We start from the raw sequence: 19,847 nt of genomic DNA, 5'->3' as shown, positions 1-19,847 counted from the left end.
CACCATTGGCGGCGGAGCAGAGGATTATCTTTTGTGTTCGGGGGGGGGGGAGGGGGGACGTCTATTGTTGCGTCCCCCCAAACACAAAAGATAATCCTCTGCTCCGCCGCCAGTAACCACCACCACCACCACTGAAACCCGGAAACCGGACACGCCCTAATTTTGTTGCTATAGAACGGTCAAATCCACATAATAAATTATATTACACTCAATTTTACCATAAACCCAAACAAGACTTAAAGGTTGTAGGCCTACATAATCTCGAATACTTTCTCTTTTCCGAGCTCTTTTCTGGCGTGACCTAATAACTCTGATTTGGAACTTAATGGCAGGTAGGCCTTCTGACACAAGTCGTCTGAATCCATAACCTTTCAGATATGGCGCATGCGCGACACGTCATCGCCAAACCTGACACGATTATCATGGTATCGCAAATCTAAATCTGGAAAATCAAATTTACTTCATGTTTTTATTTATTTTTTGTCTAGTGTCCGGGAGCTGTTTTGATTGAAGTAGGAGCTGGTGTCCAACATGCAGGTACGTTAAAATGAAACAAATAAATTAAACAAAACAAAATGTGCAATCAATAATGCATCCATCAGGAGGCGCGATAGCTCAGTCGGTAGAGCAGGGGATTCGTATTCCGGTGACCCGGGTTCGATTCCCACTTGGTGCGCTAGTGCCCTTTGGTAAGGAACTAATCCTCAGTACCAGGTCCTTCGGAGAGGACCTTAAGCCGTCGGTCCTCTGGTTGCTTGCTTACAAGCATTCATGCTTTCTTAGCAATCAGGTAAACGAATCACCACCAATCAGTCATGATGGGGATACATGATTCGCATCAATGGGGAGTTTTCGCAATCAATACGCAGACGCTTTCTCTAACGCAGATAATCTTTTGTTAAAATCCATCAAATGACAAAACAGGCATTGTCGAAAATCAGTGAATCAAAACAGCACTGTCGTCTTGGACTCTAGACAAACGACATATTTGCACTGTTTCGTCTGGTCTGTATCTTCGGACGATCTGCTGCCCTGGCCCACCAACTTTCGACAAAAACCTCTCGGCTGTCCATTGTGATTTGACTTGCATTTTCAAAGTAATTGGTGCGTTGTAGAAGGCATCATAGATTTCGAAAACTTCCTCTTTGTGTACTGCCATACCGTATTATGTTAACTCCATCTCCCAAATAACAATGATAAGAAATTGTCGTAGCCTATATGTCAGCGATATTTTGGTGATGAATTTGGAACTGAATTCGATTCAGTCCAATATCTGTGTGAAAATTTTGAAAATATGAAGACTCTTCCAACATGGTTAGAATTCGAATTTCAAAAATCTGAGTCTCGAGCGAAGTTTGACTTTTGAAGTGCGTGCTTCAGATTGTCAATAGGGAGCTTTCGCTCAACGACGCGGCATGAATCATACAACGCAGCAAATGCATTGAAAGTGCAAGTCAAATAACAATGAAGGCTTTATCAAGGGGGGGGGGGGTCGGTGAATCAGAACAGCAGTTTTGTCCAACGTTTCAAAACTAACGAAAAAATCGCAAATATGTCGTTTGTCCAAATAAGAGTCACGAACGAAAGTAATGTTTTGGTTTACCGACCTCCGATAAAGACTTCGTTGCCTCAAAGTGTATTCGACAATAGATTTTCTACGTTCCAGAAAGCGTCTGCGTAGCTGTCGCGAAATCTACCTTTCTTCACGGAGAAGTAAGACGATGAAGTCACTCACCCTATAATGCAATAGAGAAACCACATATTTGCAAGGTCTTCGGTTATTTAATTTGGGTTGGTTAAATCAATTCAAGTGGTTACGGCCGGATCCTCCAAATTTTAGCAGCACTTGCCCATACGATTACTTAAGATGCCCTCTCAAAATGGACCGCTGTATTAGTACGACTATAGCGCTTAAAAGGCTTTTCTCTTTTTTTAGATTACTTTTTATCTCTTTCGAAACAGTACCATGCCTATATTAAACTGAATGTTTGTTTCCTTACTGTTACTACTACGAATTCAATTATTTCAATTACTTCCTAATCCCAATCACCTTCAGTTCTTTTCCCATTCAATATTGGAACCGAATTATTTGTTATTCTTCGATGGTGTAAATCCTAACGAACCATCGTCAACGAATTTCATTTAAAGAATATCTCCCAACTCCATTTCTTCGAAAATGATGATCATTTGAACTCAATTAATTCCTGGATGGCTGCAATTTACCCATCACCATAGTCCCTTTAATTGTAGAAAATCGTACAAGGTTTCCCTAGGGATGAAGCAAAAGACATCGTGTCAAAAAGCAAGTTTTGTCAGAAACACTTGTTGAGCATCCCCTTCTAGTAATGCTAGTGGGGGCATCCAAATGTTCTCTCTTGTTTTCGGATTATCACTCTAGTTAAAGTACTTGAACAGTTGAGATTTTCAAGGAATCATTAGTTAGGTTTCGAAAAGCTGATTGGAACGTTGGCGCTGAATGAATACATGCTCGGAAATCTTTGTTTTAATCTTATCTAGAGCAAACGTGAGAATAAGTTAAAAAAATAATCAAAAAGGGAAGAAAAGAAGAAACTGATTCAGCTCTTTTTCGGACGTATCAACTGGACATGGAGAGCGTCCCGTGAAAAGTTTTGTCAGAGATTTTCGCCGACAGATGTTATAAGCTACTACAAATCCTTGCACTCGATTGGCTGAGAGCTAAGTAGTTGGTGAAAATCACTGAAAAAGACTTATCAAGAAACGCTCCCATGTTTGTTATAATGAGAGTAAAGATACATCAATGTGATTGTGTTCTTTGAAAAAAAAGTTATACAAGGAAAGCTTCAAGTGTGACATTCATCACTTTTAAACTAAATTCTCTTTGAAAATTGAAGTTATTTCAGAAAGCGATTAGTGCCCCTTCACACGGTAGAATGTGAAGTTTAACGGGTGAGCATTTGAGCCCAAAATATGCAACTGAAAATTAATAAACCTTTGATTAGTGGCCACAATGCAACGAGAATCCGTCAACAACATAAAGATTATAATTTACCAAGAATAACGTGGAAAAAAAAATCAATAAAGCGGTAAATGTCCCCCCAAAATAACACACTTTACAGAAGACCAACAAACACGACATAACGTAGTTGGATTGATTGTGTTTTTATTTCATGGCGTGTTCATGTTTCTTTTTTTTAGTAATTGTTAATCTACTATTTTTGCTCTAATGACCATCCGTGTTTCCTTTTCTGCTATTTGAAGGACTCTGTCGGTGGGTTTCGGCAAATACATTTATTCTTTCTTTCACCGGACACAAACATGCTTCTTTTCTAGAAATAAGATAAACAGAATTGCTTTGGCGATAATCTGTGATTATTATGAAGTGTATATCTAGTGGGCTAATTTCGATATTAAGTTGGGCGTCATAAGCGTCGAAATCCAAGTAATCACATTGGATTACATAAATTTGAAATAATAAAACTTTGCTTGAGGGAATGATCATGAACATTGTCTTGCGTATTATCCTTTGAATTTACAGGTATGACATTCATCGGTTGCTTGGTTGGTGCAGTGCTGTATGGAATCACAGAAGAATCTGTCAATAACATGATCAGACCCTCCGAGCAGATAACAGTGAAAAAGTAAGTCATTAGTCTCCATCTCTCCGCTCAAAAAGACAATTCTCAAAGCTTCATTAAAGAATTGGCAATTATTATGTGAGCCAGACGTAGGAAAGTCGGAGTTCATGACCCCTCCCGGTGACCCCTTTAGATTGGTGTTTTCATATCTACGTGAGAGGAACGTAAATACATGTAAATCGCTTAAATGTAGGAAAGTGAAGAGATCTTTGGAGTGACAGAGTTGTATAAAAACATGGAAATGATAGGATTACGTAATTGTATCGGTTTGAGAGAGAAAAAGACGAGTGATGGCTCCGTTGCATACAAGTGTTCAGGATTATGGTAATTTGTCATGCATGCAATGGTATAAAGTAGCTCCAACAGCCAATCAAAATCAAGGATTTTACTAAAGTTACCACTAGACGGCAATGTTATTGACTTCTATTGCATTGAGACACAGGAGGGGAGAAAAAGAGAAAGAATAGAGACACACGGAGACGAGGGAAAGGAGGGAGGGGGAGGAGAGGGGAAGGAAGCTATAAATAAGGGGAGTAGAGTTGGGGAAAAGGGGAATTTGAATTAAAGAGACGAAGAGAGATAGAATATAGGGTCGCATACTCGCATGCACCAAGACAAGTGCAAAGACATTGTTAAACGTTACAATGAAAGTGGCAGTGCCCCCCTTACCTCATAACAAGTCGAGTCTGTCGTCAGGTCTTTTCGAGATGACTGAGCTGAGCTGAGCTGGGTTTTATGTAGGGCGATACCTGTTTTATTTTTACAACGAACTTGGCAATGCATGCTGGCCTTGACAGGACACACCGGAGTGAGTAGCGAATCTTGTGATAGGTCCCATGCCGGAGCTCCCCCGATGATTGTGATGAGAGATGTGTGCCTGGTGTCTGTTGGCGGCTCCTAATCACATAATTGTTGACTTTTGAGGCGATACGGCGAGTCACTTCCTTTCTATTTCTGCTATTGTCTACTGTAATTGCTTTATCGTACACCTGTGATGTATAGTCTCGCAACTGTAGACCTGTATAACTGTTTTGTTTTGTTTTTTAATCAAATTCGTCTGGTCAAACTGAATTTAGATAATATTCTTTCGTATAGTTAATCAAATTTTAAGCCCTTCTTTCTAAGATCTGACCTAATTCTCGCTGGTATTTCTTTTTACATAAGTGTAGCGAAATGTTCCAAGACTTGATTTGATAAGGGCAATCAAGATTTTTTTTATCGTAAACGGAGTAGTCTAGTAAACCCTTAATAATGATTTTGTTAAATGCATTATTAATTTCATTACGAAGAATAAAAAAGGGAATTATCAATAAGAAATAGTTTTACTGCGTTTTAAGAGTAAGCCATATGTGACTATACTAAGCATCATAATTCACCATTGCAAAAATCATAATATTGTGGAAAGAAAAAATGACCGCATTTCCAAGCATTATTATGAATCCAAGTAGGGTTTTAAGGAATTTCGACTCCACCATTTTCTTAATCATTTCATTGGGAATATGGGGAAAATATATTTTACTGAAGTTTATAATATTTGGTCTATTGAACAATTAAACTTGTAACTTCTCATCAGAGCTTTAAAGTATAATTAAAGATACTCCGGAACTTGCATAGTCATTACTAAATAACTTGCAGAAAAATATTATAAATTAAATTTAATAACCACATATCTTTCACAATAATGACTGAATAACCGAATGAGTTCCATAATTATAAGTAAATGAATTATTATTACGCGATAACTTGCACAATTTTATCAGGAATATGAGAGGAAGTAGCAAGACTATATCTATCAAGTTCATCTATCGCCTGCAGCCATAGCTGGCACAGACCTCTATTCGATAAAGCAGGGGGGAAGGTCGGTACGAGATCTGATAAAAGATGACAAGCCGACGAGCGGAAGATGATGAAGGCACCTCAAGAAATTGGGCTGCATGGTTGAGTGAGCTTGATGACAAGCGCGGACAGGGGTTCGAATCACCTTTCTATACACCGGAGGGGTCGTAGTGATAGAGGGGAGTGGATTGGGGTGGGGTGGAAAGAAGGGAGGGTGGGCGGGTGAGAGCGACAGAATGGGAGGGGGTATATAGGGGAGCGATGGGAGAAGCAGCGGATCTAGCTTTTTGCTAAGAGAGGGAGGGGGGGGGGTGACCGGCCATGTTTGTTTGACCCAATGAGCTGCGGACGTATTGCGTCCTTATCCCTCCCCTCCTGTAGATCCGCCACTTTTCTGTATTCGCGACACTCGTGAGCCCCCTTTTATTTATTATTTTTAGGGAGCCCAAGGCTAAACCCCCTTGATCTGCCACTAGGGAGGGTGGGAGGGATAGAGGGGAATTTGTATTGGGGAGGGGATGGGAGGGCGGAAGGGGTTGAGGGAGGGAAGGGGCATGAGGATGAAAGGGACTGAGATGAGATTGAGAAAGGCATATACAGGGAAGACATACTGAGAATACATCGGAAAAGAAGAATTAGTTGTATATGCCTATTGGGAAAATGTTGTAAAGGGTGCAAACACTATATAGCCAATGTGGGCCTATATCAACTTACCCAGTATACACTGTTACCCGAATTGTTCGAGAAAAAAAAAACCCAAATCATCAGCGGTGAAAGATTACCATTTCACACTGAAATTTTCACCAAACCGAATTTTTCATTGTAGCCGAATTACATTGGTTTTCTATGAACTTATTCCTGTATATTTTTTTTGGCGTAATGAATGCGTTAATAATAATAAAGAGAGAGAGGTAGAGAGAGAGAGAGAAGACAAACTGAAAAAAAGTGGCCATGCAAGACGATTTATCTCTATCTTATTTTTTTGTTCTAAATATAAGACTGACAGGGAGTTTACCACAGTGCGTGGTATGGGGTCCAAGGGTGTTCCACAAAGAAAGAATTGGGGGCGTAGTTGGACAGCCTATTAATACTGATCAAATAATAATTGTCTTCTGATTTCGACAAGGCCACATCGCCGTGAGACGCGCGATTAGATGTAACGAACTGACGGAGACAAGACACTGACCGATCTCTGACCTCAAACAAGCATTTTGTAATGTTCCATATGAGCCCTTGAACTTTGTTTATTGTCGGAGTATTTTTTTCTTGACGTAATAAGAAGATATAAGATTTTCGATTTCAAAAGTTAAAAACGTGATTTAATTCAGAAAACAATCATGACAATTGGATATATTAGTACTTCTCGCTCAATTCTGTCTTCTCCCCCCAAACAAAACAAAACATATCATTTTTAAAACAAATCAGCAAAGCTGTAATACTGTTCTTCCTTGGGGTTTCCCTACCACCCCCTCTCATCTCCCTCTGGTTCATTCAGCATCTTCCTCTTTCCTATCTTTTTTGTTTGTTTGTTTGAGATGCGTTCTTCTCTTAGTAATCTTTCAAATTAAATTCCCTCTGTCCTTTTCTCCTAAAGATGTGAAATCACAAATATTTTAAGTCCACTTTGGTTTAGAGCATGATGTAGGAGTTTGGAAGTTTACTGAGTAAAGAAACACATTATGAACACAAAGAAACGAAGACAACGATCGCACGAGACAGATATCACTTAAAAGTCGCCACTTAACCCCTTTCTTTCGTTCTGCTTATAAATATACGGACACTGTCGCTCCAATTACTATTCTCCATATAACGAGTTTGGTCATAATCACGGCCACAGCGATTTTTATGGTTTAACATTTGTAACCACACAAACCACTAATAAGGGCCAGGGATGACATGAATGACTCAAGTGAGAGATCTACATTTATCAGATTAAAAAATAAAACCAACCATGATTTGTTTACCGCTTGTCCTGTAGTTGTAATACAACTATATTTTCTCGTGAATAATTGCCACTTTTCCAAATGATTGTTACATACCCGTGATATAACTCTCTAAAAAGCTTGTGAAGAAGTCACTCGTTGGAGAAAGTGTCATATGAATTATATTCACTAGATCAGGAGTGACTTTCACTTGTTTTTGAGTGAATTACACACTTTCTAACGTGAAACTGCCTAAAACATTCGTATGTTTACTCTAATTCACTGGAAACGGAGTGATCCTTGACGTTTCTACCAAAGGGAGTTGAAAGCGACTGGAAATTCACTATTTTTCTTCAAAGAGAGCTTTAATTTGTCAACTTTTTTTTTTACATAAACACTCCTCACTGTAAGTTATCACAATAAATGGAATAAAACTTCGAAAGTATTTATAGCCTGCCATGACAATGCATCTTTTATTTCTACCTTCATGCAGGTTAGATGAACATGTTGGTGTGCCATACATCATCTTCGCCTTACCAGTAGCCCTGGTCATCATGCTAGCCCTGGTCCTAATCGAGTACATGGCCCCATGGCAGACCGAGCTTACAAGCCCTAACGCGAGTGATGTACTGACCGGATTGATTGATTTTATTTCGCTTAGGTCATGGCCACCTGTTCTGGCTGGTGAGTAGTCGCTCCCTTTCTATGACTAAAATTTACCAATTTATTTTCATCAAATTATGAAGCCTTTGCAGTGAAGTAGAAAATGAAATCAACAATTGTTTTGACAGTCTATATCAGAGTTTAAGCGACAGTATACACAGAAAGTACGAAAAGGGGTGGTGTATCTTACCAGATGGAAAGAACACAACGCCACCCAATATGTTCAGTGTATTCACAGTAAAGTTTACAGTGTATTCACAGTGTGTTGACAGCATATTTACAGTGTAGTTTACAGTGTATTCACAGCGTGTTCACAGTGTATTCACAGTGTGTTCACATTGTATTCACGGTGTAGTATACAGCATATTCACAGTGTATTCACAGTGTGAGCACAGTGTGTTCACAGTGTGTACACAGTGTATTCACAATGTGTTCATATAGTTTTCACATTAAGTTCACAGCGTATTCACGGTGCACACAGTGTATTCAGAGTGTGCACAGTGCATTCAGAATGAATTTGCAGTGTTCACAGTACATTCACACAGTGGACTATGTGCAGATGTCATCCACATTGTTAAAATACTAAAGTTTCACATTGTGAAAACAATTCCACACTGATACCAGATGGAAAGAACACAATGCCACATAATATGTTCACATTATGTTCACATTATTTTGACAGTGTATACACAGCGTGTTTACAGTGTATTTACAGTGTGTTCACAGTGTATTCACAGTGTATTCACATTGTATTCACAGTGCGTTCACAGTGTGTTCACATTGTATTTACAGTGTGTTCACAGTGTATTCAGTGTGTTCACAGTGCATTTACAGTGTGTTCACAGTGTATTCAGTGTGTTCACAGTGCATTCACAGTGTGTTCACAGTGTATTTACAGTGTGTTTTGTGTTTTCACAGTGTGTTCACGGTGTATTTACAGTGTATTCAGTGTGTTCATAGTATATTCACATTGTGTTCAATGTATTCACAGCGCATTTACAGTGTGTTCACAGTGTTCACAGTGCATTCACACAGTGGACTATGTGCAGATGCCATCCACATTGTTATAATGCTCAAGTTTAACAGTGTGAAAACAATTTCAAACAATGAACACCTCTACAATGACACTGTGGGTTTTTCAGGAGGAACATGTCAGTGTCAGATTTGGTAATTTGTGGGTAGTTAGGTGACAAGATGTGAACTAGTAGATGTGCTTTATCAATTTTGTGTAACCATATTTGATCATTGATTGGTCTCATGAAATATTCTTTAAAAAAATAAAACAATTATCAGGGAGGTAGTCGAATAAAGGATGCAAGAAGAAGTAAGGAAGGAAGGAAATCGAATGAAAAATTATAGTTCTTGTTGGAACGTCCCCCAAGGAGTGGAGAAAGTGCATACATTGTGTGTGGGCAGGCCAGGATCCGTTGGCCAGGGTAATAATAATTTCTATGTGAAGCCTAAGAAATATTGATTATTATGCTCTTTATAAATGTAACTTATTATTTAGTTCTTTGGGTTCATAATTAAGCACTTTGTGAAGACAGGAAAGGAGGTGAAACATAGGGAATGGGGAACTGTTACGAAAGTCTCTCAACATTCTTTAAACTCATCACCAGTCATTCTGGTCGAGTTAGCTCGGGGTAACCTCATTCTGATACTTGTGGAGATTCAGGCTGTCACTTGCAATAAAAGGGTGAACACTAACCACACCATTCACCATCCTCCCCGCGTCATCATCCCTATATTAGTTTCTAGTATTAAGGGCTGTCACACCTGGACCCTGTCTCATGAAGAGTTGCGAGTGATCTGATCACTCTCAGCTATATGGAAATCCCACGATGTCATAATTTTTTACTATAAAATTAGCAAAACGTCCTTTGCAAACAAAGAGAAGCACACTGAATTTTCAGGAAAAGGATGGATGCATGAATATACATCATATATAGCCAATATTTTGAACAAACATGCAGTTCAGGTGCTGACGTTGGTGGCTTTCCATAGTTGTGGTTGATCAGATCAATCGTAACTCTTTGTAAGATGAGGCCCTTGACATATGTTTGCCATCGTATGCTTATGTATGTAAAAATCTTTCACTTTTTAATACTATTCATTAAAATTAATTTGATTAAATTATTTATATCAATATATTGATATCAACAAATACAATCCTTGATATCAAGAAATAATTTTGGTCGTCAGGAAATTCAACTTCTGTATTCGACACACTGGAAAAATTCCCCAAATGTTTTTATATAGTTGTTTATAAACGGCAATTCTTGATATGATTACATTGTAAAACTGCTTCTTATTATAGCTAGCCAATCAAACCCAGGGACGGGGACATGGAAGTAACTATTGGATGACAAAGATACTGTTAAAGTTTTATTATGTAATGAGCCATGATGTGACAATCCTAAAGACCGAGAGATGGTTGTCCTTAATTATCTGCAAACGTGACCATTGAATCTAAAGCTGGAAGCATGTCCCATCCTCTTCCCTGACACAGACTAATCAGTCAATCAACGTTCGGAATCATTGAATTGGACGAAGGAAACGCTTAATAAGGCCAACTTCCCGATGACTGTGTCTCACATATCACCTAGATTTCATGACAGTGTCCAAGCAGTTTAACCCAAGGCATCTTCTATTGTTTCAGTGTATCCAACATAATAGGATCTTTGACTACTGTGTGGTCTGTTGCCACTAGACACAATTTGGTCAAATCATCTAATTTTGGTAATCCCAAAGGGGTACAGAATGTACAAAAGTAATCCTGTCTGGAACTAAGTCAGGTGTTTGTATCAATATTTCTTGATTTATTCCATTGTATATTCGGGAGAGAGAGAACAAATAAAAAATCATAACGTTTTATTAGTGACAAGTACTGGTATCGTACGTGACTATAGCTACCTTGTATATTTTATGCACTTTCAAAAGAGAAATTTGATGTTTGCATTGTCCATTTATTGACATTAACTTTAATACTCTTTATTTTCCTTACATATAACATAATTCAAAACCATTTTTGTTTTTCATCTTATGGGTAAACACAAATGCTGTCTGTGTTTTCGATCATCAAAATGTGGTTTCTTCCAGAAACATGTAATCCCACAGTACACCATCTTTTCCCTCTATTGTTCTAGGCATGCTGGTCGGGTGTCTCCAGCTGCCCATCGTCCTGGCTGTGGATGAACCAATAGGTGGCAGTAGAGGATATTGCACCTTGGTATCTCAGGTGATTCCTATGAGCTTCCTTGAGAAGTTCTCACCTTATCTCAAGGCATCTAGGACAGGCCTTAAGAATTGGTGGCAGGTAAGTTTGTATCTAGTTTTAATATTTTTTGGGGTGCATGGTGTGATGTCAATATTATATCATGGTTATATACGAATGTCATATAATGAGTCTGCTATTCAGCAAACTGAGTATAGAAGCATTTACCTCCAACTGATGACTTCTCTGCTTCTGTCACTTCTAGATGTTGCATCACCACATATACTCAGGGTATCCAAATTAAGTTTCACTATTTGTTGGGTGCATAACGTAGGATATCATTATTATATCATGATTTTATATGAACATTATATAAAACTGCCATCCCCAATACTGAGTGAAGAACTATCTACCTATGATGTACACTATTAAAAAAAGCCTGATTTTACAGAAAAAAGAAGATTTCGCAGAAAGCAATAACAGAATCATTCTGTAAATTCAAAAAATAGGAATTTTTCTCAAATTTAATAGAACCGGTCTGTTTAAAAAGGGGAAAAGGATGTTTTATTTAAGGAAATTTGTAAGATTCCATACACCAAATACCAATTTCCTGTAAGATTACGCAATCTGGTAAGATTACAGGTGTTCTTGAGACTCTGCTGCAGGAACTTCTTTTATTTTAAGGATAAATTTTCTAACAGTGTATGCTTATTTTTAATTTCAAACAGTGGACCACCACTATTTGAAATGAATCATTTGGCCTTGTTTGTATCAGTAAATACACTCAAAATTATAAACATACATGATACAGATTAAAACAAAATGACCTACAAATGAAATATAATTTGACCAAGCAATCCTTTAATAAACACATCCAATTTGTGTTTGTAATTTGATTTGTCTTATGCATTAAAGAAAAAAGAGAAATGACCTCCAAATTAAATATAGTTCACATACAAGCAATCATTTGATAAAAACGTGGAGTTTGTGATTGTAAAGTGATTTTTTTCTGATTTTAAATGAATACATTTTATTTCTGAACACTAGGTCCTGTACATCACATCAGCGATTGGTGGTGCGGCAGCCTCGGCTCTTTCCTCTGGTACATGGTCTTCAACGGTGGGAGTTCCTCCCCTGCATGCACTGCTGGGCGGTGTGGTCATGATCTATGGCTCCAGATTGGCGGGAGGATGTACGAGGTATGGTGAAGATTGTTTTCTCAATCAAAATGACTCGTATTGTAACTTAAAGATGATGAGTACAAGTAGGGTTTAAAGGTATTTTTTATAAATCTACATTAGTCAACTGTAAATTCATTCATTTAAGATGATGAATATCAGCAAAGATTGTTTGATCAATCTTCAGACTCACACGGGCCTATAATTTCATCCCTTTAAGATCATGCTAAATATAAGTAAAGAGTAAAGGTTATGTATTCTCACTCTGAACAACTTGTACCTTAGTTTCATTCATTAAAGATCATGATCAATATAAGTAAATATAAGATACAGTAAGTAAAGATTGTTTTATCAATCTAAGTGACTTTAACTATAATTCAGTTCATTTAAGATCATGATCAATGCAGGTAAGGATTGATTTATCAATTTTAATGCCCTACGATGTAATTTCATTCATTCAGGGATACTGAGTAGTACAGGGTAATAATCCCTGTATGACTTTTTTTTCAAGTAGTGAAATATAAAAATAAAACAGGAAAACAGAGGAAAAGGGAAGAAAGGATAAGGGAGACAATAAAAAAGATCTTTATCTAACTCTGTTTATCTATTTCTTTTTCATTTTTCAGTGGTCATGGTCTCTCCGGTATCGGTTCACTCTCAATCTTATCTTTCATCGCTATTCCAGCCATGTTTGCTGGAGGCATCGCTACAGCAGTTACCATGACAACCCTCGGTATCTACTGAACAGCATCCATGCCGCAGTCTTCATCTTTTTTTATACTTGATTAAAAAAATAATTTCTTCGAATCTCAAGAAAGACATGATTTTTTTTTCAACAATGCTGCATCCTAAGATTTACCTCATGTAACTGTTTAAAGAAAAATAGTGTCAGACTTTCACATAAAATATGGTGAGTCCTTTGGGATGAGTCTGGCAGTTTTACTTGAAAGGTAGAAATTTGCTGATAGAAAAATGTTGCTGCATGTTCATTGCATTTACTATTTATTTATTTATTAAACACTAACTCGGACGAAAATTTGTTGATATACTATTCATCAAACTAATCAATTTCATCAGTCAATGTAGATGTATTCAAAAAACCATAATGGAAATTCAAGAGGTAGAGATTCAGGTGATACAACGTCAGGTTATGAATTATGAATTGATTTGCACATTTAAATACCTCTAACAAAATGAAACATAACTTCAAGTCACTAAGTCCTGTTTAAGTAGAATCCGCATCAATTATAGTATCTCTGAGAAGTCATTACAATCGATAACAAAGTTATGAGAATGTTTAAGAATACTTTTTTGCCTTAATATGAGTAATATAATTCAGTTCACAAGTGCCTTAAGAAAACTAATATATTCATAAAGTGTATAATACTCTATGTATTGAATTATTTCTTCTCTTTTCATTTTTTTGCTGCATTGTTGCATATTCAGAGTATACATGTATATGTGTGTATATATCTTTGTATATAGAAGCTTATGCCAAGAAGTTAACTCCAAGATTGATGGATGATTTGCAATTTTACTTGGAGTTTTATCTTTTAATGGATCACGATGGTGGTCAATTCTGTCTCCCACCGAACGTGTATAAAGTCTTGCATTATTCATTTTGACAGGCAAAAATGATTAAATTTTTAGATATGCGCCACTGTAAATATGATTAATATTACATTTGCATGACAGAAAGAAATGGAACTGCTACTTAATGTATATAGTATGAAGAAAGAATATTAGTGAGATTTCATCTTGTAACTGGACGGGTTGCTACCTCGATATACAAGGACTATGTGGTGATATTAACAGTACTATTAGGAGTCAGGCATCAATGAAATGGAAAGAATTTGGGAGTGGCACTGGTGGTGAGAAGTCCTGAATGTTTCGAAAGAAGTGAAATATAATGGAAATTCATGTACATTCAAGATGAGAAATATACAGGAATAAACCGAATAGATGATTGAAATATTCTTTATGGTAATTATGATCATGCAGGCATTTTACGGGCTATATATTCAAGTTTGTTAAAGTAAATCATGAAAATATATAATCGTTGAGTGATGTCCAATTCAAGCGTGTCTCATGATACAAATTCAAGTTCTTGAAAAAGGCATTTTAATTTGCAATAACCAACCCTCCCCCCAAAAAAAAATGCATAAGACACAACAATCTGTATAAAGTTGTCTTGAAATTATTCCTTTCATCTTAAAATTGGAAAAACTTGGCTTAAACTCACGACCCTACAATGCTTACTACTATGCTGCAAGATAAGAAAAGAGACATTACATATTTCTAAAAATATGCTGCAGTTTGTTTTGAAATTGATTTGTTACTTGATGGTTCTCCTCATAATTATTGTCCAAAACAATTTCGTCAATCATTTTCTAATTTGAAATAAGATGAAATGCCATTTATATTGTGTCTATACTATAATCTATACATGATTGGAAATATCACAAGGAGTATTTATCTGAACAAGACAACTCTATAAATCTTCAAATGATTTTGCAAGTTATGGATTGGTGTTGCATATCTATATCATTGCCTAACATGATGTATTCGGCTCATGTATGCTCTAAAATGCCAATGTCTATTGCACTAAAATAATTTGGTAGCTTGAGCCTTTGATTGAAAATTATATTTTTGAAAATATTTTGTAGACATTGTATCTTAAGGTTCACTGTGATGCTGGAATTAGATTTAAGTCTCTTCTCATTATTTTTCATTATTCAGTTCATCATATTACTAAAATATGCTATTGTCATCTCGTAGATAAGCCCATAATTAGTCCCAGCTTTGAGTATATGCATATTTGCCAGATGGACTTTTTATCGTGTTTTGTAAATTTTTCCTTAAACCAGAACAATGATTATCCACCTAAACTTTACCTCAAATTTATATAAACTTCTACTGTCGTGGTGTATATTCTGATAAAAACATAATATATGTTAATTTATGTTACATTTACTTTTTTTGATGAAGGTGTCGTTGGTTGAATGTTTTATACTTCTCAAATGATGTTTATACTTTGAAATTTTATATAATCGATAATATTGTGATTTGTATTTGAAAGAAATGTATTCAGGTAATATGTGCTTTGGTGACTGTAAGTTGCCAGTTGGTCTACATTTATATCTGCTTTGTCTACTTTACATTTGGTCTCATCCCACATGGTCTAATACAGGGTGGTGTTTCATAAAGCTGTTCCTAAAGTCACGCACAACTTTACGCACGACTGGAACCTGTTCTTAGGCACTAAATCAGTTACATAGGGATATCATTTAGAACAAGAAAGGATCACCAGTCGTGCGTAAAGTCATTCGTATCTTACGAACAGCTTTATGAAACGGGCCCCTGGTACGTCTACAATTAGTTAGTCTACTAACCATTTGGTCTATTAACTGGCCTAATTTAGCCCACCTACCACTTTTTATCTAATATCTAGTTAGAATAGACCCACTTTGTGTAAAATCCACTTGGTCTAATATCACTTCGTCTACAAGGTTAGATGAACTGTATTTATGAACCATATTTTCATTTCACAAAGTGAAATATAATATTTTTTCATTTGTAAAGAGTAAACAATGATAATTTAGACGAAGTGGAAAATTAGACCAAATGGCATTAGACTAAATGAGAATTACATGTAGACCACATGGGTATTGTAGACCATAGAGCAATTAGATCAAATTGAAAGTGGACCAAATGGGATTAGCCCATGTGGTATCAGACTATCTGGGAAGAAGACCAAGTACTTTTAGACCAAGTAAATATATATATACCCATGTGCTTGGTGACATGTGGCACCAGCATTTTGTACAAGACCATACTGAGTACATGTAATATTGCATTTAAATAAAGGAACATCATAATATGCAATCTATTTCTTGAACCCAATAGTTGTATTCGAGTCACATTTATTCAGCAAAGTATGATGTCATGAAGCTCAAATCTCGAAATGAAGTACTTTTTTTTTTACTTTCTTCCTTTCCTCCTTTTGAATTCATTTACATCTGTCTGTGCTTCATTCATTCTCTATCTCCTACATTCTTTCTCTCCTTTAAGATCTTTTTGTTCAAACGTGTTAGATGTTTAATAAAGCTGTTCGATAAGTTATGCAGGACTTAACGCATGACTGGACTATGTTCTTAGGTACTAAGTCAGTTACATAGGGATATACCATTTAGCAGAAAGAAAATGATCACCAGTCGTGCATAGAGTCATTCGTAACTTATGGAAAGCTTTATGAAACACCTAACTGCTCTCTTGTACTAACTGTAATTTGCATACACATGTAAGTCATTCATCTTTTGCAATTTGTTCTGTCTTCTTGCCCACTATATGTACTGCCACTTCTCCCCATAGCTGCAAACAAGCTGTGTCTCATAGTCTCCTTGAAAATTCTTTATGAACTTCACATGAAATTAAAAAGAAAATGGAGACAAATGTTTGTTAATCATCAAGACACTTCATTGAATTTACTGATATACATTTCACACACATGACATTAGCATCATTAAAGACATACAGATTCTTTCAACCTCGATTACAATAGATATGAAGAGGACTATTTGTTTGGAAGGGAGAAAAACAAAGAGACAGAGAGAGGAAGAGGGAAAGTTAAAAAAGGCAAATCAGGAGAGAGAAAGAGAGATAAAAGGGGAAGAGGGAGGTACAGACAGATAGAAGGGCGTTGGAGAGGGAGAAAGGAACAAAAAGGGAAAGTTGGATAAAGAAAGAGAGAAAGAAGGGGGGGGGGCTGGAGGCAACCAGAGAATAAATACTTGAAAATTCAAATTTCAAGGTACCTGAATATATAATGTATATGACATACTATATTACCCTCTATTTTATGCACATCATATCATACTCATTTTTATACAAATATTTGAAAAGAATATTTCCGAGTTCTGATGAGGAAAATTTGAATGTCTTTCTTTACACTTCATGTATATGCATATCATTATCAACTGTCACTGTCAAAGAGTTGTCTAAAAATTTCTGCAAAAATGTATAAATCATCAATCTCAAATTGAAGAGGTAAATATTATGGAAAAAGAATAATGAAAAAAATCTTACAAGCATGAGTGATGGAAAATTCACTACATTTCCTTGATCCCTGGACAGAGCCATTCCCATATATCAATACTATCATGAATAGACTGTTCACTCATTCAAATGTTTACCAACAAGTATAAACAATATATTACTCCATGCACTTATGCTTTAATAGGTTAAGTTTGATTGCAAATGCTGTACAATAAGTCTCTCTTTTATATTTTATACGAGTTGGGAAGCATCTAAGAAGGCTATGGTTTAAAACTTACATAAAAATAACACATATATCTATGCTCATCAGAGAAATGCCCAAAATGCTCAAGAGACCTGGGCCCCGTCTTACAAAGTTACGATTGATCCAATCAATCGTAACTCTATGGAAATCCATCAGTGTCATTATTTTTTCCACAAAAAACTTGCACAATGGCCTCTGTATGCAAAGAGAAGCGCCGTGAATTTTCAAGAAAAAAATGAATGCATGAATATACATCATAGCTAGAATATATTTTGAATAAATATGCATAATAGATGTTGACGTTGCTGGCCGTCCATAGTTACGATTGATCGGATCAATCGTAATTCTTTGTAAGACGGGGCCCAGGTAAATCCCTAATTCACTGCAATATTGAAGCTTATCAAATGTAGCAGATTCAGGCAGTAGGTTTTCAAAAGAAGCGCATAAAAATAAAAAATAATATTTCCCCCCCTAAAGCGCAGGTAAGTACATAATTCATCTAGATTTTGTACAGAGGCTGCGTAGAGAACATGCAGTGGCCGTGCGATATCTGCACCACTTTGTTTTGCCCACCCCTGACTACCCCATATTATCCAATTGAAATCAATGTAGCCTCCCTACAGTTCAAGGATACCACTCAAAGATGATTTTAAAAGTCTGATAATCATCTAGAGTGACCCCAAAAGGTGTTTTCTATGGCTGAAAATATATTGAAAAAAAAAACCCCATAAATTCAGAGTTTACTTGAAAAGTTTACTGGCTATGACCTTTGGAAAGCTTTTAGAAGTGTCAAACTTCACAATTGTAGCGGCGATGATATCCGTCAGTAGCCCACGAAATCCAGGGCTTAAATTAATCCAAGGCGACCATTGCATTTGCATTGGGATCCCTCTTGACTGGCAACAAGGTCCCTCTTATTGCCCGCGGAATTTGGTGCCTCTTTCATTTCCCTCGTTTGTGCTCAGTTAAGCCGAACATTCTGACCAAAGAAAGCTGCGGAAAGGCAAGCTAATGTGTGTTAAAAATGGTTTGCTCCATAGAGCTTTGTCTGAGGAGAGCGTTATGGCGCCAGTGTTTGAGCTATAATGTGCCGTTCAGGTAGGTGGCTTTGTCCTCAAAATATCATAACTTAAGGCTAAATATCATACCATAATGGTAAAGTCAGAGCTTGAATCCCTCTGGAGACCAAACAAGTACCTGTATGACGAATCGACAGGTCCTGTCGAGTTAACACGTCGGCCAAATGCGCCATGTGTGTTACCATTTCTATACATACAAATATTCGCAAGTTGAAATTTATACTCATTCAAGTTTATATAAAAATAAGCATTTCTTAAATGAATGTAACACAATGTTACCAATATATCATACAAAAATACAAATTTACAACATCTTGAGCAACAGTACATGCAGTGTTTTGTTTTGTGTGTTAGTCATGAGAATGTCCCTTTCTTTCTCTTTAATCGTGCCCCAATCCCTTTGTCACTGTATTAACCACAATTATATAATTTACTCCATTCATTTCTGAACTTATTTTTGAAATGCAAATGCAATCTTCATTTCCAATTTCATGTGGGGTTAAGGACATGCAAAGCAATGAATTGTACTGAGGTTCCATAAAATATCCATTAAGTGACAAAATATACATAATGATTATCCGAATGGAGAATGATTAATAAAAAAAGGGATAAAAATCATATTCAGCACCATTAAGTGTCTTAAATTAAGATGATTAATACATTGTTAAAGCAATCGAAGAAGAACAAATTTGAAGGGTAAAATCAAAGGATAAAATTCACCAATGGCGATAAATTAGATTTCCTTTTATTTCCAACTTCTGTTAAATTACATGTTCAAAAGAGGATGATTATGTTTCTCTTTTTTACTGTATAAGTTAAGTTTCCTTTCACATTTACTATTTTCATTTCACATTTAAAAGCCATAATTGCACAGAAAATAGAAATGCAACATCAATATTCACAATAAAATATTGCACAAACATGTAATACCATCTTATACCCAAGGTATTCTCTACAATTCATTTGAAGTTTATAATATTGAGTATAAGAAATAATATTAACAAGAGTGTTGCTAAGGCGAGCACATAATCTTCCGTCT

The 19,847-nt window shown here is 36.4% G+C and overlaps 1 protein-coding gene across 1 annotated transcript in view; it reads left to right on the top strand.

Annotated features, from left to right (window-relative positions):
* Positions 1-16,328, top strand: part of LOC129265197 (thiosulfate transporter TsuA-like) — a 32,102-nt gene extending 15,774 nt beyond the window's left edge. Inside the window, exons 3-8 of the mRNA XM_064101503.1 lie at positions 489-537; positions 3,518-3,620; positions 7,869-8,059; positions 11,185-11,354; positions 12,300-12,451; positions 13,057-16,328. Of these exons, the coding sequence (XP_063957573.1) occupies positions 489-537; positions 3,518-3,620; positions 7,869-8,059; positions 11,185-11,354; positions 12,300-12,451; positions 13,057-13,174 (783 nt within the window). The 3' untranslated portion in view covers positions 13,175-16,328. The remainder of the gene's footprint in view (positions 1-488; positions 538-3,517; positions 3,621-7,868; positions 8,060-11,184; positions 11,355-12,299; positions 12,452-13,056) is intronic.
* Positions 16,329-19,847: the final 3,519 nt, after the last annotated feature.

The sequence above is a fragment of the Lytechinus pictus genome, chromosome 7 (genome assembly GCF_037042905.1).
Source record: "Lytechinus pictus isolate F3 Inbred chromosome 7, Lp3.0, whole genome shotgun sequence".
Taxonomy (NCBI): Eukaryota; Metazoa; Echinodermata; class Echinoidea; order Temnopleuroida; family Toxopneustidae; genus Lytechinus; species Lytechinus pictus.
Note: the sequence above shows the minus strand (reverse complement) of the source record. Positions and strands in the feature narration are given on the sequence as shown.